At 33.8% G+C, this 26,394-nt stretch overlaps 1 protein-coding gene across 5 annotated transcripts in view; it reads left to right on the forward strand.

Annotated features, from left to right (window-relative positions):
- The window catches only part of LOC118187282 (uncharacterized), a 145,514-nt gene that overhangs the window by 68,737 nt on the left and 50,383 nt on the right, over positions 1-26,394 (forward strand). For all 5 annotated transcript variants that reach the window (XM_035357472.2, XM_035357474.2, XM_035357471.2 and 2 more), the window contains 6 exons: positions 115-216; positions 4,054-4,152; positions 8,358-8,538; positions 21,291-21,424; positions 23,342-23,416; positions 23,501-23,713. In XM_035357472.2, coding sequence (XP_035213363.2) covers positions 115-216; positions 4,054-4,152; positions 8,358-8,538; positions 21,291-21,424; positions 23,342-23,416; positions 23,501-23,713 — 804 coding nt within the window. The remainder of the gene's footprint in view (positions 1-114; positions 217-4,053; positions 4,153-8,357; positions 8,539-21,290; positions 21,425-23,341; positions 23,417-23,500; positions 23,714-26,394) is intronic.

The following is a 26,394-nucleotide window of genomic DNA, read 5'->3' on the forward strand; positions in this document are numbered from 1 at the left end:
CAGTATTTTTTTGCATTCCATATCTTAACTGATAATTAATCTTTATCGAGTCGATGCAAACTTCTTATTTCATACTTCTCTTTATTTTATTAAAGATTTTTATATTTCTTTTAGGTAACTGTTGAGATTGCAGCTACACGACATTCTACACCTGGAGTAGGTCTTATCAGTCCTCCTCCACATCATGATATATATTCCATTGAAGATTTATCTGAAGTAATTTTTTTTTAGTATTTCAAAGAATTCCTATTAAAATAAAACCTTTGATATGTAAAATTTATTTATTATGAGCTGAGGAAGTTCTTCTAAGACTTGTTCATGAAATGGATGAATGTATTAAGATTTAAACTTTTAGAATTAGAATTTCAGGGATTATATTTTTGTGGTCAATTAGGTTTGTGGTATAAAGTTGAAAATAGTTAATTAGTTTTGCAGTTTAAAGCTTTGAAATCCATTGAGAGTTTTATGTGTCATATTATATGTGTTTTTGTGTGTTATGTTTTGTAAGTTTGCCTTTTTTAAAAAAAGCAGAACTAAAATATATCTTAATCATCATTAAATTTATGGAAAAAATGATTTTCTTGAATAGTTTGGTAATTACTAGCTAATATGTAAAAGCATCTTCATGAGAGTCTAAATTTCGTATGCGTTAAGTTATTTATTATGTGTTTAAAATTTTACTTAACATTTAGAACTGAAATGCTTTTAAAATTTGAAGATTGGTACCAAAGAATATTATATATTATATTATATTAATTTTACAAATTGCTTTGATTTACATAGTATCTGATTTATAAATTCAGTATTTTATAGCTTTTTCTTTCCTGTCAAAGTTGACTTAAATTATTAAGCGTCTTGTCTATTTCATACTTTCATTAGCAATTTGAAAAACTATTCTACAATTACAGATCTGGAATATTAACAAAGTTACTTTAACTAAATTAATTATTTCTTAGTAATGTGATGCATTGCTAAGCTTATCTACACACTAGTATGTACATTAATGTTTTATGTTTTCATCATATTTGAAGTACTCAGTGTAAAAGTGCAAGAAAATTACAAAAAGAAATGAGCCAAAGAACATAAAATTTATAATATTTAATTAAGTGTTAATATATGTTATATCAGAATCACATAATAAATAAATTTATGCTATAAAATTCATATTTTGTTGTCTTTTAATATTAATTTATGTGGATAATTAACTTTAAAGTAATGTGGCATGTGCCAAGAATTTATTTGTCCGAACCTTTTCAGATGTTGTATTCAATTTTTAATGACCTTTGTAACTAGTTCATTTACATTGCACACAGTGAGTAAGCAGTGTCAATGATAAATAAGTATAATTTCTTAACATCTTAAAAGCATTTGTGAAATTTTGTATAGCATTAAAAGTAGAAAGCGTGGGTAAAAAAAAAAAGGGGGGGGGAGTTCAAGAACAGAGAAATTCCTTTTAGTAAATCCAAAGTTTCAGTTGTAGCACACTTTTAGTATCATTAATCCAACTGCACAGAACATAGTGACAGAATTAACATAGGAATTCAGTTTAAGGAAATTTCTATTTCTGGAGTTTTGTAAACAGCATATATATATACAGGGTGATTATAATTAAAGTTTAAGTTTAAAAACGCTATAAAAAAAGAACCACTGATGAAAATGATGTGAAATTTGAAAGGAATGTTATTGAAGAAGGCTGAAAGCGTATGGCAGAAGAAAAAATTTAGTTTTGAAAGTTAGCCACAGATGGCGCTGTAAGCGGCCGAATCACGACAAGAAATGATTCGTAAAACAACGGCTAAGGTGGAAGTTACACATTAAAACGTATTGACAAATTAGAATTGTTGAATAATTTTATTTGCATGACTGTACATATCACATCGAAAGGGACAAATCGGTTTCATGAGTTTTGCGGCGACGTACCGCATAAGAACCATTCATCAAAGAAGTTCGGAACTGTCACGAGACTGGCGCAAAACATGTTCAATATGGTGTCCACCATTGTGTGCAACAAGTTGAAAGCGACAAACAGCATGTTCCACAACGGATCGCAGTGTCTCTGGGGGTGATGTTCAGAATGTGTTGTGAAATGCGTGCCTTTAATTCCGCTAATTTGCAATTGGAGCACGGAACACAACATCCTTCAGATATCCCCACAGCCAGAAATCACACGGAGTAAGATCAGGCGATCGGGACGGCCAGGCTGTAGGGAAATGACGGCTGATAATTCGAGCATTTCCGAAATGGCGCCTCAGCAGCTGCTTCACGTGATGTGCAATGTGCGGAGGAGCGCCATCTTGCATAAAAATGATTTCATCCACACATCCATGCTGTTGCAGAGCTGGAATCACGTGGTTGCGCAAAAGAGACGCATACCTCTGACCAGTGACGGTTGCGGTAACAGGATCGGAAGCACCCGTCTGCTCGAAAAAATATGGTTGTAGGATGAATGATGCCGTAAAGCCACACCATACAGTGACCTTTTCAGGATGAAGTGGTACGGGGTGCTTTACCAATGGATTTTCTGTTGCCCGTATTCGACAATTCTGGGTATTCACGTATCCTGTCAGATAGAAATGGGCTTCATCTATCCACAAAATTTTCCACGGCCATTCATTATCCATTTCCATGCGAGCCAGGAATTCTAACGCAAACGTCTCCCTAGCTGTCAGGTCAGACGGAAGCAAATCCTGCACATAGCCAATTTTGTACGGATAGCATTGCAGGATGTTTCGTACAATTTTCAGCACCGTGCTCGTAGGCCTGTCCAATGTTCGGGCAATTCCTCGTGCACTGCATGGTTGCACACCACCGGCCGACCCCTCCTGTAATGCTGGGGCCACTTCTTCAACTACCGTCGAATGCACTCGTTTTCTCCTTCTACCAGATTGCACATCAAACGAACCTGTCGCTTCGAATTTTTGCATCATTTTCTTTAGACATACGACACTCATTGGACCAATGCCTTCTTTTATACCCTTCAGTGTCCTGAATTTTTGCAGAGCTACTCTTGCACAATCATCATTCTTGTAATACAGCTTTACCAGCAGAGCGCGGTCCTGCAGTGAAACACCCATGGCGAACGTCTGAGACGCAAAATGAGGAACAGCCTGGTACCTGACGGCTTTATAACACTGAAATTTAACTAACATTTTAATTTACGTCTTCTTCCGCTTGCAGCGCCATCTGTTGCTAACTTTTGAAACTAAATTTTTTCTTCTGCCATACGCTTTCCGCCTTCTTCAATAACATTCCTTTCAAATTTGACGTCATTTTCATGAGTGGTTCTTTTTTTATAGCGTTTTGAAACTTAAATTTTAATTATAATCACCTTGTATATATATATATATATATATATTAAGAGCATGAACATTGCTTTAAAGTGATTTCATTGGTCAATATACAGTACTTTTTATGTAAAATTTTTGATGCATTTTTGCAAAGAGAGTTCTTTTTTTAAAAGTTTTTGCAAGAAAGTGTAAGTACTTTTATTCATATACTGTTTTTTCCCCCTTTTATACTGAACGTATTTTCTTTATATGTAATTATTTTTAAAAATAAGTTTTGTATTCATTAAATCTTGATTAAGTTTTAAGATATCAATGTGGTTTAGTTAGCTTCCTCTATACAAAAATTCAGATTCAATGTAAAAATTAGAAAAGGAAACACATTAAAAAAATACTTAGAAAGACAAGACCTATAATCCACAAAATTTACTAATCTGCACAATCCTTGGTTTTGAAGTGTGTGCATTAGTAAAATTCTACTGTATTTATATGCAATGGAGTAGCGAGCATAACTGGCGCCCAGGGCAAAATACATTTTTTGCGCCCCCCCTTCCCCGAAAAAAAACAGTGATATGATAAAAATCTTGTTTGGAGACCATTTGGCGCCCCCTCTGGGAGCGGCACCCGAGGCATCATCCCTTGCCCCCCCTCGCTACGCCACTGTTTATATGTAATTATTATTTTTAAATTATATTAAAATCATGCTTTATATTAGTATATTTGAAAATATTATTCTCTTATTTAACATACATGTTTTATCTATGATCAGTTGATCTATGACTTGAAATGTGCCAATCCTTCTGCTCGAATTTCTGTTAAACTTGTGTCAGAAGTAGGAGTAGGAATTGTCTCTTCAGGTGTTGCCAAGGTAAGTTAAGTTTTTTTTAAATTAATATTTATGTGTAGTATGAAACTTGTAAAGACTAAACTTATTTCTGTTTGTTATCCTTTTTATGTACAGTGGAACCTCTTGAGATATGAGTTTAATTTGTTCCAACATTGAGCTCGTATAGCAAATTTCTCATATCTACGAGGGCCATCCAGGAAGTAGATTACGTTTCCGTCTGTGTCCGCTAGGGGTGGGGCTAGCACGGCCATCTTGGGGTCAGAGCGTTGCGCAGCTCAGTCTGCATCTAGCCGTGCTAGTGAGAGGTTAGTGCTGTGCTCCGTTCAGATACTGTGACGGTTTGAAATGTCTGCGTTAATTGAAAATCCCGCGAGCTGCGAGGTGCGCTCAGTAATAAGGTTTCTGACTGCAAAAAACTGTAAACCGATAGAAATCTATCGGCAGCTTCGTGAAGTGTATGGGGACAACATTATCACTGAAGGTGGAGTGCGTCAGTGGGTCATAAGATTTCAAAATGGCCGAACCAATGTTCACGACGAAGATCGAAGTGGGAGACCCAGCATAGTGACCGCCGAACTTCTCGAAAAAGTCGATGCTAAAGTCCGTGAAAATCGAAATTTCACAATAACGGAACTTTCTTTGAGTTTTCCACAAATTTCGCGAAGTTTGTTGCACGAAATCATCAGCGAAAAGAAGAAGAGGTAACGAAGTGGTTGAAGGCGCAGGCGGCCGAATTTTTCGACGAAGGAATTTCCAAGCTCGTACATCGCTACGATAAATGCCTTAATTTGTATGGTGACTATGTAGAAAAGTAGTATTTGAGTGTGGCTTTCATCTGTATATAATAAAATTTGTTTCCTATACTTTGTTAATTTTTTATTCCAAAACGTAATCTACTTTCTGGATAGCCCTCGTAGAAATAAACTTCCCCATTGAAAATAGTGGAAATCCAGCTAATCCATTCCACACCCCCAAAAATCCCATTGCCATCTCATGTTCAGTCGACAAACCTGATGTTTTTTGGTGAAGGCCCAAGTACAGATTCTTAGTTTAACGCAAATGAGAGCTTCTGACACCGAATTGCCTTTTAACTCCTTCTTTTTAATCCACACCAACAACAGCTTCTCAACATTTTCTAGGAGTTTTGAACAGTGCTTGGATGTAACGGTAATTCCTTTGGCCACATCAAGTTTCTTGATTTTTCCTTCTTCTTCAGAACAGAAGATTGTTGATGTCAAATGGCCGTAAGTCTTCGCCAATTCCATCATTCTTACACCACACTTATGTTTATCTATGATTTCTTTCTTAATTTCAATAGCCCATGGCTTCCTTCTTTTTCTTTGCAGCACTATCTTAGGCAACAATCTTCTTAGGAGTCATCGTGAAATAATAATTTTCACTTTAAAAGTAAAAAAAAAAAAAACAATTAATTCGCAAGCACACAGACATGAAGATCAAAGAACACTGAGTGATCTGACGAGGAGATACCCCGAGTCGAGCCAGATCGGGAAACGCACCACACATAGCAACAGATTGGCTCGTTGATCTATGCTCGAGTCAATGCTCATATTTAGAGCCGGATTTTTTTTTATATATGAGAAATTCCTCGTATCTCAAATTTCTCATATATAGAGGTGCTCGTATCTTGAGGTTCCACTGTATATGAATTATAAGATTACTTCAGAATGTTTTAAATTTGAAATAAATATGCTTAGTTCAACTCTGCAGTAAAGTAATTGATTAAATCTGCGCTTTAAGCTTTCAAAACTCTGACTTAAATGGTAAAATATCTTGTATAATCATAAACAGAGTTTAGCTTGTGAGAATCAATGCCGTTTTTCATAACTGCTTTGCTAGTTTACTTAATGAAAGATTAACATCTTTTTTTATACTTTAAGTAGGTTCATGATTATTTGAACTCAGTAGGACAAAATGGGTTTAATAATTTTATTTAGATAATCTCTTTTCATGTTTAAAAGAACAATTATTTTGACTAAATTTTGTTTGAACATAGTATAGTTTATATTAAATAAACTGAAATTTATCTGAAGGTTTAAGTACTTTGTTTCAGTATTTTGACCTTAAATTCTGCTGCAAAATTTAGTACCTACTAAAAATACAGGTAAGGTTTATTTTTTTTCCCACATTGTAACACAGCTTAACAGCCTTTTTGATTTTTCCACATTATAATACACATTTATTGTTTCACCCTTTTATAAATATAGTAGTTGATTATTGCTCTAATTAACAAGTTATAATGAATGAACCTTTTGGTTACTCCCACTTTCCTGTACACTTAATGATATTTCATACTGTTGTACTGAACTTCCAAGACGATAAAAATTGGATATAATGGTATGGATATCTACGACTGAAACTCTTTTTCATATCTTTCACATTTTTTCTAGAATTTTTGCAAGATTTAATGAAAAAGTTATCAGCTATTAAAATCATCCATGTTTAGGATATTAGGGTCCACGTTCATCTGTAAAAAAAAAAAAAGAAAACATCTTTGCATTATTGCTTCCTTCTATGAAAAAATAATTATCATATAAGAAATGAAAAGAAATTGAATTATTGAATACAAAGGACTGAAATGAATTAATTCCAATATTTAATTAATTTCAACCCTTTGTATTCACCTTATTTTGCACACTTGTCATTAGCCTTTATTATTAAGAGTAATATACATGTGATCATTACTTGTTGATAAAGGCTGTTAGTTTTCCAAGAATGCATTCCTTCCTTTAGAACAGGGATTTCAACCAGAGGAGAATTTCTTTGTTTCAGTGAGAAATGCAGTTAGTCTCTTATGCAGACTTACCTGTTAAACATTTAATTTTAGTTTTTTGAAAGTAAAGAAACTATTTTTATTCACGTTTTGGTATTTAGCAAAATTTTTTGTACTAAAATGAATAATTAATTTTCATAAATTTGTTTAATTTATGAAAAACGTTAAAAAGTAATATAAATTTGAATAAATATATATGTATTTTTAAAGTTTCGGAAGAAAGGTAGTGGGGATGTCTAGTAATGGTGAAAGAGGTGCAAGGGGCAAAAAAGTTTTAGAATCACTGCTCTAGACAGAGTGTCTAAGTATGCTTTTGTCATATTTAAATAATAAAGTATATTCCTTTCCAGCACTAAAACCGCTTGTATTATTTTCATTAATAATGAAATATTATTAATAATTAATCAAAATCTTATATACTTTAACAAATAGTTTTTAAAAATTTCACACAGAAAGTATTATTATAATTTTTTTAAAATAAAATCAACCATGTTGTTCTTATGCCTGAAAATCTTTTTCTATTTGAGGTTCTTTGCAATGCAGTATTTATGTTTTTAGACAAAATGCTGTTTTTTGCATTGAATGTATCAAACTTAGTGATATTGTCATTTTTTGATGAAGCTTTCTTTTATGGAAATAACAATTTTACATATCTAAGTGTTTGAAAGCAAATAATAGAAATACATATAGTAGAAGAAAATAGTGATTAAAATGAACTACAATGTTTGCATTATATTTTACTTTACTTTTTTATTGAATGAGAAATTTACTGCCTAAAGCCTAATATAAATATAAATATATAATAAATAAAGCATTGTACTGTTGCAACATTTCATTTAGAGATTTAGAATGTTAGTAATGTTAAAGATTTGTTTAGATGGGCAACCTCTGTTATCTCAAATTAGATTATGTGTCAGAAGGATACTGAAATGGATGCATCTCATTTGAGAGTTACAATAGAACATACTTAAGACATATTGGTAGACAAGAAAATGACTTCTAGATCAAATGACTCTATAATCTTTGTTTTATTGTGTTTGCACTGGCCAAGTGGTTAGGACTGTTGCATGTTGGTAGTTTGTAATGGGTTCAAATCCAGATGAATAGACTGGCTGCATAGATTCTTCCCCCCCACCTTTTTTTTTTTTTTTTTTCCCTTGTGTAATGTGAATACAAACCAGTTTTCCATTTCTCATATAAAGTCCTCCATGAAAGCATTTCTCTTCCTTAGGCAAATGGCTGTCATGTACTTTGCTGTATTTAAATAATTTAATGTATTTGTTCTATAATGATTATTTATAATATGATTAAATTTGTTTAAGTATTTTTGTACAGTGAGTTTTATATGCTTATTAATAGATGAATGCATGTTCAAAGATTACTGTTAGAAATGAAAAATAAAGCTTTTTTTTTTTTTTTTTTTTAAAATTTGCAGGGTAAAGCTGAACATATTACAATATCTGGTCATGATGGAGGGACAGGAGCAAGTAGTTGGACTGGCATTAAAGGTGCTGGTCTGCCATGGGAATTAGGAATTGCAGAGACTCATCAAACACTTGTTTTGAATGATCTTCGTTCTAGAGTTGTGCTTCAGGCAGATGGACAGCTAAGAACAGGTTTTATATGAAGCTTTAATTTTGTACATTTCATTTGTGTTATAGTTTTATATTGAGATACATGATGATGTTATACTTCATGTTTTCTTTAGCATGTAAATTGAAGCTGAATTGAGTATAAGCATATCTAGCAGTTACAGTATGTGATTAATATTGTATTAAAATATCCAGTTTGAAAGGTCTATATAAATAGTTCCCAAACTTTATTTTCTGTTTTTGGATATCATTACTACTTTTCACTTTGTTGTAAAACTACTTTTCTCCTCAGTTATAACACTCGTGGAGCTCATATTTGGAAAATCCAGGTAAAAATCTGTCCAGGAAATCCTTGTGGGTTTTTATATAGATTGCCCGTGACTCTCTTTACGAACTTCCTTCATTATTATTGATTATATGTACCTTTTCTCTTCAGAATGGAATTTTACAATGGAAATAAGAAGGTTAGAAACTAAGAAAGCTGGTAAAACATGTTCATCTCAGTAATGATGTAGTATGCGATTAAGTGCTTAATTAGTTGATTATTTTTTAGATAGTGTTCCGGTTTGACTAGAAACTTTCACTATGCCGATGTTCCAGTTTGATTAGAAACAAACTTTTCTCTGCCTCAGAATGGCAACAGTGAGAACTTGACTTTCGATTCATTATGACGCAGCTAGAATGCTGCTCCTGAGATGTAACATTAGATTCGATTCTAGATTAGATTAATTTTAGTATTTAATAAATCCTTTTAAAACTAGATTGAGTATTTGATCATAGAATTATAGCTGAACCATCGCTTGCAGAAATTTAGATGTGGCATTTATATACGTCGTTAGATAGTTAGATGCATAGACGGCGACATTCGTGATTCGAATAGTGTACATTAGTGCGTACATAAACATTTTTTGGTGCATCGGCCGGGAAGTCAGTTAATATTTGAAAATATGGATTCGTAAGTCTGGATTAGAACGGTGTGCGAAGTGAAGTGTGCGAAGCCTGCAAAAAAACAGTAGGATAAGTTTTCTGTTTTAAAGTGTAATTATGGAAGATCCTTTCGCTAAGCTTAAATCGAAACGCAAAGTATTAAGGACCGCAGTGTCCAAGGTACTAAAGAAAATTGAGACAGAATTAAGCAAAGATGACGTTAGTATAAGTGTAATAGAAGAAACTTTAGACATATTAAACGAAAAGGCAAAAACTCTGAGTGATTTAAACACTCAAATAGAACAGGATTTGAAGGTCCCAGAGGATAAATTTGAACTTGAAGTTTCATCCGCTCTAGAATATGAAGAAAAAATCCAACTGTGGTAATTTAGAGCAAGGAAAAAATTGAGGGAATTACACAAACTCGAAAATTCGGATCCTAATGAAACCGCTATAGCTTCCAAACTTGAAAATAATAAAATTATTCGCCTTCCAAAATGGACTATCACTAAATTTTTTGGTGAGTCTAGCAATTGGCAGGAATTTTGGAGTCAATTCGAGGCAGCTATCCATAACAATGACTCATTATCGAAAGTAAATAAGTTCAGTTACTTAAAGTCATTACTAGGTGGGGTAGCTTATAATGCCGTTTCCGGACTCTCGCTTACAAATGAGAACTACGATTCAGCTATAGAATTGTTAACTAGCAGGTTTGGGAGAAAAGATTTGGTAATAAATGCTCACATGAATAAACTGTTAAATCTTTCCCCTGTTAGAAATGTAAGGGATATAGAAAATCTTAGGAATTTATATGATCAGTGTGAAACTCAAATTAGATGCTTAAAGTCAATGAACGTTGTATCAGAAACTTACGGTAGTTTACTTTGCCCAATATTGTTAAAATTAATTCCATCAGAGATAGCATTAGAATACAGTCGCAGTACAAACAGTGACCAAACATGAAACGTTAACGAATTAATGGAATTTATTCGTAAAGAAATAGAAAGCCGCGAAAGAGCTACGCAGTTAAATGAAAGTAGAGAAACAAAAACAAAACACCGAGTGGGAATGATTCATAACTGGAGGCATAAATCAAACGATCGTCTCCACTCTGCTCACGATAATGTAAACAACAAGCACAGTAAACAATTTGAAAAAAGTTCGCCTAAAACGTATGAATATGTTGCTCCAGTCGCTAGCAGTAAATGCATATGTTGTGACGAACTACATGATTTGGAGCGCTGCGAAATTAAAACCGTGGATGAGAAAAGAAATATTTTAAAATATCAAGCGCGATGTTTTTTGTGCCTAAAATCTCAGCATAAAATTAAGCAGTGTAAGGAAAGAAAAATGTGCGAAATATGTAATAAAAAACACAACAGGTCTATTTGTTTTCAACTCGAAACCAAATCGGAGAAAAACAAGGTCGTGTCGACAATTCCATCCAGTAAAGAAGATGTTCAAATTAGTCAATTAAAAACCGAAACTTTCTGCAGTGCATTGCTACAAACGTGTACTGTGATGATACGTCCATTTTCTGAGAAGGATAATTTAGAACCAGTTCGTATTCTATTAGACAATGGATCGATGAGAAGTTTTATAATTCGAGACATTTCAGAGAAGTGTAAATTACCTGTTATTCGAAAGGAGACTTTGTCCGTATTTGCCTTTGGGGTTAACCAGGCAACAGAACAAACTTACAATGTTGTTAAAGTCAAACAGAAGTGAACCATCTCTAAATATAGAAATTGAAGCTTTAGAAACTAACCAAATATGTGCAACTAATTTGCCTTTCCCTGATATCCCAGTTTCCAAAATTAACAAAGAGTTAATAGGATTACAATTAGCTGATTCTTGTCAATTCAGTGATAAAAATATTGCTGTTTTGATCGGAGCAGATTACTATCATGAAGTAATAACTGGTAGACTTAAACGTTTTAAAAATAAACTTACAGCTTCCGAAACAATATTTGGATGGTGCCTTCAAGGCCGTACTGATTCGAACAGTAAATTGTTAAACATGGACATTATTGTTGATGACAAATTGGTCTCAATTTGTCATCAACAATAATAGTTAAAGCAGTTTTGGGAATTGGAAACATTGGGAATAGAACTAGGGAAGGAAATTAGTAAAATAGACAATGACATTTTAGAGAATTTTAACAGAACTATCAAATTTAAAGAAACGTGATATGAGGTTAAACTCCCTGAATTAAAAACGAATTACGTAAACGCAGAAGTTCGCTTTAATAAACTGGTTAAAAGGTTGAGAAATGATCCACTGCTTCATCAGCAGTATCACTCAGTTATAGAACAGCATTTAAAAAGGGTATAGCTGAGGAAATTGATCCAAGTTCTGAAGAAACAGGAAGAATTTATTACATGCCTCACCAGCCAGTTATTCGAACTGATAAACCCATGAGAGTTGTATTTGATGCATCCAGCCATTCGAAAAATGAATACTCTTTAAACGATTGTCTCTATTCCAGTCCTAATTTAAATCCACCATTGTTAGAGATATTAATACAATTTCGCACACATAGCATAGCATTTACTGCCGACATCGAACAAGCCTTTCTTCAGATTTTTCTGTCACCTGAAGATAGAGATGCTGTAAGATTTTTGTGGGCAAATAACCTTACAGATAAGGATGGGAAACCTAACACGAAAATACTTAGGATGACTCGCGTTTTATTTGGAGCTACATCCAGCCTATTTTTGCTTGCCGCTATGATCAAACATCACATAAACACCTTTAAAGAAACAAATCAGAAAGCAGTTAAACTATTGAACGAACGTTTATACGTAGACGATTTAATAGGTGGGGATGAAGACGAAAATGAAACCAACTCATATATGGAGATATTAAATATATTTTGAAGGCTGCTGGTTTCAACATGCGAAAGTGGAAAACAAATTGTGGGAATCTGCAGGAAGTTTTTGACGAATACGAAAATGGTGAAATCCAGAAAGTTCTGGAACAGAAGGTATTGGGATATAAATGGAATTACAAGGAAGACCTTCTGAAGATAGAATCGCAGAATCTAACTAATCAAGGGAAAACAAAGTTAATGACAAAAAGAGAAGTTCTTAAAACCATTGGAAAGCTTTACGATCCCATTGGATTTATAAGTCCATTCACTATTAGGGCAAAAATACTAATGCAGGAAATTTGGCAACTTGGAGTAGATTGGGATGATCCGTTACCATTAGACTTTGAAAACAGAATGAAAAAATGGATTAATGAACTGTCAGCGATTCAGGATGTAAACATTCCACGACATTACTTCCGAAAGACTAACAAGTCTGAATTGAGAGCTATTCAAATGCATTGCTTTACCGACGCAAGTCAGAAGGCATATGGAGCTGTGATATACCTGCGATACATCATGACAGACAGTGAAATAGGAAATAGTTTTGTCATTTCCAAAACCAGAGTAGCTCCACTGAAGAAGCTGTCCCTTCCAAGATTAGAGCTGATGGGAGTGCTCATCGGAGCAAGATTAGCCTCGAATGTCAAAGAACAGTTAGAGAAAAGACTCCAGATGAATGTATATTTTTGGTCAGACTCTTCTGTTACGTTACATTGGATAAAGGGCGATTTAAATAAATGGAAGCCATTCATCCAACATCGAGTAATGGAAATACAAGAGAAAACATCACCTGAGTCCTGGAATTATTGCCCTGGAGATGAAAATCCGGCTGATATGCTGACCAGAAGAACAAAGACAAATTCCACGAAAGGAATAACGTTGTCTGAACTACGAAATAGTGACGTGTGGTGGCATGGACCTAAGTGGCTATTACAGAGCATCGACTCGTGGCCTAAACTTGCAGAATCAGTAAGAGATTTCAAGGATCATGAAGAGCTTGAACTTCAAAGGGGAGCTGTAGTGAACTCAACAGTCACAGGTGAAAATTCCATTGAGAACGAATTCATTAAAAGGTATTCGTCATTCAGCAAATTGATTAGAACTACTGCGTGGTGTTTAAGGTTTGCAAACAACTGTAGAACCAATCCACCATTAAGAAAAGAAAGTTTTTTGAGTGCTTCTGAACTAGAGAATGCAACAAAGGTGCTAGTCAAATGTGTACAGCATTCTGAATTTCAACCTGAAATTAAGTGCCTGCAGTCGAAACGATCAGTTCCAAGTAATAGTAAGGTTTTATCCTTAAATGTATTTCTCGATGAAGATGAACTTTTACGAGTTGGTAGGAGACTACGTTACTCCAATCTTTCAGAAGACCACAAACATCAACTTCTTTTACTCAAAAGACATCATTTCACTGAATTACTCATAGATTATTATCACAAAAAATCTCTTCATTCGGGCATTCAAACAACACTTTCTCTTATTAGACAATTATACTGGATACCTTCCGGAGTTAGACGAGTTATAAGTAAATGCATGACGTGCTTTCGAACAAGGAACCAAACCATAAACCAAATGATGGGAGACTTACCTAGAGATAGAGTTGTAATAACTAGACCATTCGAGAAAATAGGACTGGACTTTGCAGGTCCAGTTATCACCAAGCCTAATTTGAAAAGATCTAGTGTTACGTTAAAATCGTAGATCGCGATATTTATTTGCTTTAGTACAAAGGCTATTCATTTAGAAGTAGTATCGGATTTGTCTACTGAAGCATTTCTAGCATGCCTTAGAAGGTTTATTGCCAGACGATCTAAACCATCCATTGTTTGGAGTGATAACGCTGCGAACTTCAAGGGAACGAAGAATGTTGTACCTTCTGATAAACTCTTTAGAATTTGTAGATCGGATCCTATTCAGCCCTTTAGTTCCGAAGAAGGTATAACATCGAGATTTATTCCTCCTTCTTCCCCGCATTTTGGCAGATTATGGGAGGCTAATATAAAATCGATGAAGAGAATTTTGACAAAGGTCGCGAAAACGACAATTTTAAACTTTGAAGAGCTGTATACATTAATTACACAAATAGAAGCCTGCTCGAATTCTCGACCTCTATCACCTATTTCGGCTGATGCAACAGATCTTCAGCCTTTGACTCCAGGTCATTTCCTAATAGGAGCTCCACTTTTGTCGATACCAGAACCGAATGATTCTGTAGATTCTTTGACCTTGTCTTCTAGATGGACCTTAATTCAAAAACTTAGAGCTAATTTCTGGAACTGTTGGAGCATGGAATATCTTAATCATTTGCAGAACCGCTCAAAATGGAATCAAGTGAAGTCCAATCTCAAGGCAGGACAACTAGTCTTGTTAAAGGATAAAAACAAGACACCCATGAAGTGGACACTAGCTCGCATCGAGGAAACCTTTCCTGGTCCAGATGGACTAGTATCATCCATGAACCGGCAGGTTCCTTTCAACGGGCGCCTGGACTGAAGAGTCCTATCCCTGTCGAAGCTGCGTCACTTTTCGAACGTTGTGATCATAAGTTTTTTCCGGCAGAGTGATGATGGCAAGAACATGTCCTTAAGCAATGTGTATGACATAAAGTCCAGTTGAAAAATGAGTTGATGATACATGCACTTGGGGAGAAGTACTCAGAGGCTAACTCCTAGGACGAAAGTCGAAGCGCTGAAATAGTAGGCGGCGTCGATGGGCGGAGAGGCTTGAAAATCTTCAGGTCATGTGGTTGTTATTGGCCAATGGTAGAAAAAGTTGGAATTTGGTAATAGAGCTGAGGGGTCTCATGCAAGCAGTGCATTATGTTCACAAATCTAAGATATAATTTAAAAGTTTTTTTTTTCTATTATTTAGTTAAAGATGTTAGCTTCCTCACATATGTTAAATAGAATTAAGAGTTTCTCCATGGGTGTATCTACTGATTTTAACTGGTCTAAGTTATTTTTGAGAATAGAAAAGAATTTAAATATGTTATTGTGGCCGAAAATATTATTGAGTTCTTTTAGTGTAGAGAAAATGTCGATGAAAATGTTCGCGTTAGATGTAGTGTTGGTAATCTGATTTCTAGTATCTTGAGTGTTGTTGGATGTAACCTGTGCGTATGTTCTGCCTTGTGTGGATGTTGGTATATTTGGGGTGCTGTTGTTTTGAGTAAAAGTGTGATTTGGTGAATTATTTGTGTTTCTGTTTTTGGGGAATTTCTCGCAACCGCGGTAGGAAGCTGGATGGTTTTTGTGGCAATTTGCGCATGTAGGGTTATCTATTTTGCCTTGTGTAGGGCAGTCTGTTGTTTTATGTTGTTGTGCGCATTTAACACACCTAGGTAGGAAGAAACAATTGTCTGATGAGTGATTAAAACGTTGGCAATTGTGGCATTGTGGTGTAATGTTTTTGTTGATGTATTTTTCGATTGTAATGATGAACATACCTAGGTGTGTTTCACTGTAGATTTTGTCAATGTTGGGTGTTTGCATGAGTTGGATCTGAAATAGTGGCATGGGTTGTTTGGTCTTGAATCTGGTGAGTTGAACTACTTTGTGTACTGTGTATCCGAGGTTTGTGAGTTCCGTGGAGATTTCATGTGTGTCAGTGGTAATGGGTAGGCTTCGGATAACTACTTTGACTGGGCGTTTGTGCTTAGGTGTAATGACATAGTGTTCGATGTTATGTTTTTGTAGGTCTATGGTGAGTTGTCTGTGATCATCTGTTGTTGAAGGTAGTAATTTTAGGTATTCACCACTTATTTTGCCGTAGAATGTAGCTTGAGTAAGTGTAGTGAGTTTCTTGATGTACTGGTTGTGTGTGGCGCCATCTGTCGGCTTAACCATAATCGGTGTAGGTGTGCTGTAGTTGGGAAGTCTTGTGTCTGGTGATTGTGTGCTATTAATTTGTTGTGTGGGTTGAGTGGAATGAGTGTTTGGTTGCAAGAGTGCTATGAAACTGTTCTGGGTGGGAATGGTGCTGGGTGGTATATTTTTAGGAACCTTTGCAGGTTTAGTCGGTTTCTGGAATCCATCTGAATCGTCCTCGTTGTCTGAGTTGTCACGTGGTTTACGTTTCTGTTGTGTTATTGGCTGTGTAATGCTTGCATGAGAAAGAGCAATATTCAACTTACCCCTCAGCTTGTCCAGCAGAATCTTCTTCCTTTCTAGCTCCTTTTTCAGGATGTCCGAATGATAGTCCTTGTCCGTAACTGGTCTATTGGCCGATAAATCCCGGACGATTTCGCTGACGGTAGAAATATTAATTTCTAAGCCAGTGATTTCCTTTTGTAGAGTAGCTATTTCATGCTCCGTGAGAACGTGATCAGCATTGTCCTGGTCCATATCAGTGGCCGCCGTATTCGAGCTGTCCGAAACAGGATCCATAGCTTTATCAGGTGGAACTTCAGATGGAATCTTTCGCCGAGCCGTCTCCAATATCAGTCCACTCCCATTTCCAAATAATGTTGGACAATCGTCCAACAGGGGCCGGGATGTTCCGGTTTGACTACAAACTTTAACTATGCCAATGTTCCGGTTTGATTAGAAACAAACTTTTCTCTGCCTCAGAATGGCAACAGTGAGAACTTGACTTTCGATTCGTTATGACGCAGCTAGAACGCTGCTCCTGAGATGTAACATTAGATTCGATTCTAGATTCTAGATTAGATTAATTTTAGTATATAATAAATCCTTTTAAAACTGGATTGAGTATTTGATCATAGAATTATAGCTGAACCATTGCTTGCAGAAATTTAGATGTGGCATTTGGATATGTCGTTAGATAGTTAGATGCGTAGGCAGTGACATTCGTGATTCGAATAGTGTACATTAGTGCATACATAAACAGATAGTGTTACTTAAAAATTTTTTTTAATCATTTCTTTTAGTACCACCACTAGTATTAATAACATCTGCAGGGACTGAAAAGAGAACTAATACTCAAACAATATATTGCAATTGTACTAAGAGTTTTTGAAGCTAAAAATTCTACACAACATGCAACTATCATACTGCAAATGCTTAGATGTTATCTTGCAGAAGCATAGTGGAGATTCATTAATAAAAGTGATGACTGTTTTTTGGCTATGCTGTGCAACATTTATAATGTATTATGGTGAATGACTAGTAAAAATTATCCACTTCCTGTGGTCGTTGCCTAATTATTAAAAATATTTTTATAATTGTTATCTGTTCTTAGAATTTTCATAACATTACCCATATTATTTAACATTCTGTTATTTACCAGCAATTTTATAATCTGCAATTTACAATTTTTGATTTTTTCTAAAATTAACACCTTCTTACACAATTTGCAAATGAGTTCAATAGCCAAACATTCCGTTTGAAATTGCATTTGAAGAACTGTTGTAGCATTCATTGTTGCAGCATTATGCAACAAACATTTCGCTGTTCATTAAAATATAGGAACAATTTTCACTCACATTTTGAGTGAGAAGTTGTTTTCAACTCAGCTGCACTTACACTCGCAGTTGTATTCAGAATTTATTTTGACGATGGACTTTCATTATTTGTCATATCCATTAAAGGAGATTTATTTTAAGTGTCAGCAGTTTTTTCTGGTGTAACAGCATCTACAGATGACCATCTACCATGAATATTCTTCACACATGCAGGAGTTTTTTTAGACCCGCTGATGCTTTGGGTCTATGATACCACTTGCTAATAACATACGTAAAAATTATATACATTATGATAGCATACGTAAAAACAGAGAAATTTACCAGTATAATCAAAATAAAACAAATTCACAAATAAAATATTATCAAGAGTTTTAGAAGGTAAACAAAGATAACTGTCGAACACTAAATCCCACGCTTGAAAAATGTAAACAAACGCGCCGAAAGCAGTTACAGTTACGACTAAGATCACCGGGAATGAAACAATTGTAAAATAACGCTTTTAAATGTTTGTCTACCATTTTAAAAAACATTTAAAGTAATTAAAATTAATTAAAATTTACTGTAAGCGATGTTAAGTATAAAATTTATAGACAGAAGTTGTAGTTTACCAAAAATAATTTAAATAAAGGAATTTTAATAAAGAGTCTACTGTTGGCATATGAAACCCGAAAATTTTCGCGATTACACTTCGCACAAGCGCCCATTAGCGGCTGAGCGGTAAAATCGCTGGACACTGGTAGTTTGGTCCAAGTTTCGAATACCAGCGCATTTTAACATGGGAATTCTTTTAAAAACGAACAATTAAAATCTGGCTTCGGCCTGCTCAGATGGCAGGCTTGCCCGCTAGTTGTCCTTATAAAAACTGCTCCCTTCGTCTTATGAAACTGAAAAGAATTTAAATAATGGAATTAAAGAGTTAATAGCTTATTTAATTAATTAATGGAATCATTTTCACTTATTCTTAGTAGCCCAAAGGGGCAATTTGCCCAGAGGAGCTATTAATTTCATTTTGTCATTTTGCATTGATTCACTATGAATCGTGAATCACTTTTTAAATTGATGCCAACAAATATTAGAGCCCTGTACTATATTTAAAGAAATTAAATAATGAAGAATCTGCATAAATGTATGTATGTTTCTCCCATTGTGACAAAACAACAGTACATAGAGCCATCAAATTTTAAATAACATGCGTCTCCACCCAAATATGGGCATTTGAAAGCCCAAATTAATTTTGACCCTTAGCGCTCCGTTTGCTCTGCTATGGGGCCACCTGGCATTTGTTCAGCAGCTTTGTAGGCTCCACTGCAGAGCCAAATGTTTTTAGCTCCATTGGCTCCGCTACGTCATCATCCGCCATTTGTTCCGCAGCTCCGTAGGCTCTGCTGTGGAGACAAATGTTTTTAGCATGATTATGCTTAAGATGCCAGGGTATCATCGCTGTTGGCAATTGTTATCTGTAGTTAACACATGCTCAGTCTCTGTACTGTTATAATTAAACCATTTTTAACCTTTCTTATGCAACATGGAGAAAAGAATTATTATGATGAGAATTTAGAGTTGAGGGGTTGTGAAGACATGTTTGATTTTCAAGTGTTAAAAGATATTGACAGTTAAAAAACAATGTTCATTATAATTCTGACACTTCAAGTAGTGGTTCCGAAATCATACTACCAAAGAAACGACGAATGAGAATTATTGAAAGTGAAGATGAAGGTTGCAAGCACGGCAAGTGTCTGAGAGCAGCTAGACATCTCTCTAAATCATCTCAAACATGCTCGATAGGATTCAAGTCCGGAGATCGAGCTGGCCACTCCATGTGCATAATTGTTTCCTGTTGAAGATAATCATCTAACTATGTAATCCCTGTGTCGTCTTGAGTTATTGTCCTGTAACAGGAAAGCATCACCTATTGCCCAGCATATGGGTGCACATAAGCATCAAGGATGTCATCTCTATAAACTGGAGCATTCACGGTTTCCATTGGAAAGCCATGGAGGTCTGTGCGTCCATCCAAAGAGATGCCACCCCAAACACAGACACTGCCTCTTCCGTATGCATCTCTTTAACGGATGATAACGGGTTCCAGGTTCTTTCCATATCAAATAACGCCTACTATCATTTTCTAGACTAAATCTGGACTCATCCGTAAAGAGAACAGCCCTCCACTGATCAAGCATCCAGTGGACATGTCGTGTCTACTGCAAACGGTCCGTCCTATGGCTGGCCGTCTTGCATACAGACCACCTTCGTGAAGCCTTCTACGCATAGTTGGCATTGACACCAACCTCCTGGTGGCTGCAGCAAGGGAGGATCTAAGAAGAGTTGGAGTAGCGGTTCTATTCCTGCGTGCACATAATGTCAAATATCGGTCATCGGCACTCGTAGCAGTTGGCCGTCCTTGGCTGAACCTCCTAGAGGCCGAATCTGTGATTTGAAATCGCCTCCAAAGGATATGAACCACAGAAGGACTCGCATTCAGCCATCTGGCCACTTCTGTTTGACTTTATCCTGCCTCTAGTCTCCCAATGGCTCTTCATCGTAGTTCTGTAGGCAAATGATGCCTGGAGGTCATTGTTACGAATTGGCTATCTCAGATTTCTGATGTCACCATCACAGTAAAATATGTGGGCTTGCTCTCAAACATGGACTTTTTCTCTTCTTGCAGATGACGTATTCCAAGTGCAGTGCCACTAATTTGCATATTGCAGTTTTACTCAACTACTCTTACTTGGCAACATATTCAAATTTTACACAGTTTGGCTTATTTTTGAGGGAGTTATCGTTATTTTTGCGATTTTCCCCTAATTTATGATAACCAGTGTACTTTCTTTGAGCATTTGAGAACATTTTCTGGCCAAACATGATGAGTGTGTTTTTACTTTGACATCATAATTGTAGACTCACTCTGCATCAAACAATGAGGATTCTTATTTTTATGATTCAGAATTTCTTGAGAAATTGTATTGAGATTCATCCTGATGTTGTGTTTGCAGTTTCCAATTTAAATGCTTTTTCCATTTTCTGTTAGATAATGTGAAATCCATCTGAAATGTTACAATTGCATCAATATTAACAATAACTTATCTATGGTTTCTGTGTTTGGTTTTAGTATGTTGAACCAAACTGATTTCAGTATGTTAAACCAAATAAGTATTATCATTAAGGCCAATTCTTAAAGTTACTATTTTCATTTTCTAAATTAACAAAAGCAACAACTAAAACAAGGACAGATAGAAGGCTGGTTAAAAAAGTATGTTTTGTTAAATAGTCTGCATATTTAGGTTAAAAAAGTATGTTTTGTTAAATAGTCTGCATAGTTAGATTAGTATAGTATACAGTTCTCCTTTGTAATGGTAAATTCTTTTATATATAAAAAGGTCCCAAAATGCCCTTTAGTTTTAGCTTCCTTTAACTCAGGGGGGGGGGAAATTAATATGACATAAAATAAAAATTTGGCACAATTGAATATTTTGTTCTATTGGATAAAAACTGTAATTTAACTGAGTTGTTGGTAATGTATGTTTATTTATTTATTTATTTATTTTAAGGATTTGATGTGGTGGTAGCTGCACTATTAGGAGCTGATGAATTTGGCTTTTCAACAACACCTTTAATTGCTCTTGGATGTACAATGATGCGAAAGTGCCACTTAAATACTTGTCCAGTTGGAATTGCAACTCAGGTTTGTATGATATAGTTCTGGTATTTTTAATAGTTTCTTGATTTTGAAATTCACTGTCACTCTGTAGAGACATTAGGTTATTTCAAAGCAGGAGACATGAAAAATGTACAATAATACCCTCGTCGGGACTCGAACCTCAGACCTCTCGAATATGTGCTCAGCGTGTTGACCATTACACAATGAGCGCATGCTAAGAAGGTAGTAGAAATACCTTATAACTCTTTTAGAAAGCATATGGAATATTTTTCAGCATTGTGTTTCAATATATAACAGTGAAACCTCAATTCATTCACAAATGTAATTCATTTCTGGAGGCCGTTTGTTCTTCAACCTTAAATGTTCATGAAAAGATACTATTTTCTCCATAGGCTTAAATGAATAATGGATTTATTTGTTCCTGAAAATTTCTTATTTAAGTGTTTACAACAGTATTTTATGCACAAGTTCATAACATAGTACCAATGAAAATGATTAAATTTAAAATTAAAAAATCACAGTATTTAAGAGATGAAAAATAATGAAAATTTAGTTTTATTATACTTGTTTGAAGGAGAGCTGATGGTATATATGGAAGCTCATCATAAAGGGAAGGAAAGAAATGCTATTTATTCATAAAAGGCATCAGGTAACCATCTTTCTGAAGCTTCTTTTTTTCTTTCTCTCTTAATGCCACTTGACTGTATTTGAGACTCACTTGTTCTCTCTCTCACTAAAAATGTATCCAGTGTAGCTAGCTTACTTTTGTCTACATTTTAAAATTTTTCTAAAGGAAGATATGGCATTGCAACTGGAAATGCTTGTGCTGTGGCCTTCTGTTTTATCTGGGTGCTATTCCACAAAGTTGCACTTTACACAGTATTTTGCTAAAGTTTCACATATGAAGAACTAGGATTATCTTCTTATTCTCTTTCTTGTGAAGATATTTCATCTTTTATTGCTGAAGTTTTTCCAGCTGTTCTGTGCTGATCTGATTTTTTTGGCCCTTATGGACTGCACCCATGTTTTCATTGCTAACTTCTAAACTTATTGTTTTGCCAAGGCATACAGTATCATAGATAAGAAAAAAAAAAGCTGTTGGAGTCAAAGCACTTGATTTCTGTCTGTAATACAATGTGATTATAATTTCCTCTAGATTAAATTTATAATCTTATCAGTCATTTGACACCAGGCTTTTTTCAATGAAAAGCAATTGAAAATGTTCAATTTATGTTTTCAGAAGTCTGTGAGTGTTAGTTTTCTATGTCACAGATTACCTCAAAAACACATATTAAAATTATTTATCGTCTTGTTTGTTACTTGAGAAATTGTTCATCTCCCGAGATACTTTTTGTTCAGAAAATTGTTTGGGATAAGAAGGGCTCATAACACAAAGTTTCTAAATTTATTCTAAATTTTTTTATTGAATCCTGAATACAGTTATTTTCTAGAAAGTAAAGTAATGTATAATATTAATATATTGAGCTGCAACTCACAATAACAGTTTATCTACTCAAATAAAATAATTTTATAGTAATGGATTAAATAGAGAGAAAGTGAATGCATTTCTGTTTCTTAAAATCCACATTTTGATCTATAACTTACTTCTATGATAACTTTTTTTTTTTTTTTTAAATATTTATACCTGCTGGTTAGTGAGAGTTGAAGTGTAATACTCTTTTAAATTAATTAAAAAAATATTAAATTTAATATAGAATTGAAATGCCTACCAGTAATACAATCCTGTAAAGCCAAATTTGGCTTAAATTTAAACATTATTAATTTTATTTGTAATTTGTTAACTGGATTCTGATATAATGCTTACCTTCCACTGTTAAATATTGTGGAGGAGACTGCAATGTAATAATTATTCCTGTTTCACAGTTATTTTGTGCCTATTTTTAAATAATATCAGTAACTGGAAGATACTTTTATCATTAGGATCCCGAATTGCGGAAAAAGTTTGCTGGCTTACCTGAACATGTAACCAGTTATTTCTTTTTTTTAGCTGAAGAGGTATGTCGTAAAAAATTAATATCCTTTTGTAGGATAATTTTTTAGGCTGTTTGTTGTGTGATCAGTGAATTTCAATTGTTCCAGGTAAGAAAATACATGTCTAAACTCCATATACGTAACTTTCAAGATCTTGTGGGTAGGACAGATCTTCTGGTTGTTCGGGATAATAAGGAACACAAGAAAGCATCTTTGTTAGACTTTTCTTCTCTTCTGAAAATGGCATCACCTCTTAGGAAACCATCAGCACCAATTATAGGAGGAAGTATATCTCAAGATTTTGAACTGGATAAGAGACTAGTTTGTGCTATTTCATTATTATTATTAATTTTTGTGGTATAATTTGCAATTAATATTTTGAAGGTTTTTTTAAATTAATTTATTCAATTAGCTCTTTTACTGTAATGCAGTTTATTTAATTTTTTTTTTTTTTTTTTTTTTTTTTTTTTTTTTTTTTTTTGCTGTTGTTTATTATAAATAAGAAGGTGTGAATTTAAAGATGTATATATTTACACATTTTGTAGTATTAAACTGAAAGAATGAAAAAAAATGAATGGTGTTTTGTATAATCGTTTTTATAAATTCATTGAGGACTGGCTCTGAAAACCTGTTTTGCGATAAGGTTGATTCTTTGAAGATTGGCTGTTGTTAAATTATTATTAAACTGATTATAGTCTAATGAAAATGTGTCTGAAGTTTATTAATTTTGACTTAAATTTACTGTTAAGTGTAAAACACATCTTAGACCACTTACAAGCATTATTTATTCATACAGAGGAACAAAACCTGGGAGGGAGGAAGGCATTTCTTACCTTGGATAGGAAGAGGTTAATACCAATTTCTTTTTCATGCTCCATAAAACTTGCAAGATTTTAAATTAGTTACGAAAAAGATGTTAGATTTGTGTAGATTTAAAATAAAACCTCTATAAATTTCAAGGGCTGACATTCCACCCTTTTTTTACAAAGAAAAAGAAATTTTTGCAAAAGTCCATATATATTTATTGACATATTAGTTATAAATGATATATATAAATTACATATCTATATATAATTTATTTTATAAATAAAAATAGCAAGTTTAAATAAATTGAAAGCTAAAGTATGTGCTGAAATTTGTAGTAATTTTATGATAAAAATTTAAATTAAATTTAAAGGAAATTTATTTGGTAGTGTAGAACCAGAAGACAACAGTGCAAATAATCATTATATATACAATTGACATATATGAAAAGCTTTAAAATGAATTAATAATTTGATAATTTTAAATTAAAAACGAAATCAAAACCAGGAGCTGTTAAAAAAAAGAAGCATCAGATAAACCAGTGCCGAACAGACTAAAATCAATCAAATGATCACTTCAAAAAAATTGAAAAATGTGAATAAACAAATATTTATAAAATGATTATATTAAATGAAAATGTTTCTAAATCTCCAAAAAGGTTTTTTTATAAATAAAAATAAATGGATTTTACATTCACTAAGGAATTGGCATCATATATGTGTATGTATATATATATATTATATGGAGGGAGTGAAGAGAAAAATAATAGATGATTGGATTTTAATTTTTGCAGAATGTGAGGCAGATTGTGGTTGTGACCAAATATGGTTAGCTAATGCAAATTTATTTCTCCTTTTCTCGCATAGAGTTCATATACCTTGCTATGAAATTTTAACACTGTTTTAGTTTAACCCATGTATATCAAAACTGCATTGACAAAAAGTGCTACAAATTCCTTAAGAATTAGATTCAAAGATGGAATCTTCAAGAACTGAAAATTGAAAGTTGAACTTCTGCGGTATCCGAATAACTTTATAGAAGAATAAAGATGGCACAATAGCAAGGTTGTAATGTATTTATTTCTAACAATGGAATGTGCTTTATCATAGTAACAGAAAAAAATTTTTGATTTGATTTATTGATTTTATTAGGTATTTGATTGTTTTCTCCACCCATCTTTAAAAAATTCTTTACTACTAAGGTAGAGCAATCTTTGTCAGATTGCTATCAAGATAGTGTTTTATTAGAGTCTCTGCTTATCTAAGACTGTTTTTCTATTTGCCTTTGCATGTTTCTCTTCTGCTTAATTGGTCCTGGAATCTTTCAAGTTAGGTTTAGCTCTGCATTCAGAAGGTAAATTATTTCATGTTTTTCAGTATTAATTCAGGGCTATTCCTAATTTGAAATTTAAGTCTGGACTATGCTATGATTTTAATTCTTAGTTTTTCTTTATTGGCATTCTTAATTTTTACTTTATTGGAATTTTATATAGAAGTAGTATTATTTATCTCATTTGATTATATTACATATATGCTATTGTCACAGAACTAAAGTGATATCTTTAAGCTTTATGTTACAATGATTAGTTGCTTATGTGGCTAACAGTCTAAAATTGTTATCCTAAATTGTTAAAGTGAAAAATACAAGTAACAATACATGCCATATAAGCAACAATGACAGTTGCTTATCTGGCCAACAGTCTAAAATTGTTATCATAAAATGAAAAATACATGTAATGATTTTGATGAGTCTCCTTAGTGTAATTTCTTAAAAATATTTAAGTATTTCAAATTACACATCTCTTGATTTAAATTCATTTTTATTTAAATCAATCAGGTTAAAAAAACAGGAAAAATATTCTTAAGAACTGTGTTTTTTCCTTTTAAATAAAACTATTTAGTTTGTGCATCAGTAACAGATTAAATTTGAGCACTCTCCTGAATGCAACATACTGGCACTTGGAAGATAAAATTATTTATTTTCTAGGTAACACATTGCTTTTAATAATTGGGTTTGTTGATTAAGATTGAAGGATAAATATCTTTTACTTTACCAAATGTCAATAATCTTGCACACTGGAGATAAAAATGTTTTATTTTAAAAAATGTTGCCACTGCTTGTTTTCAAATTGCTGAGTTTGTTAATCACAAATTCATTAAGTTCATACAAAATATGAAGCAAAAAACAAATACAAAATT

This window comes from Stegodyphus dumicola, chromosome 11 (genome assembly GCF_044657685.1).
Source record: "Stegodyphus dumicola isolate Sdum_Otavi_A_Nest chromosome 11, ASM4465768v1".
NCBI lineage: Eukaryota > Metazoa > Arthropoda > Arachnida > Araneae > Eresidae > Stegodyphus > Stegodyphus dumicola.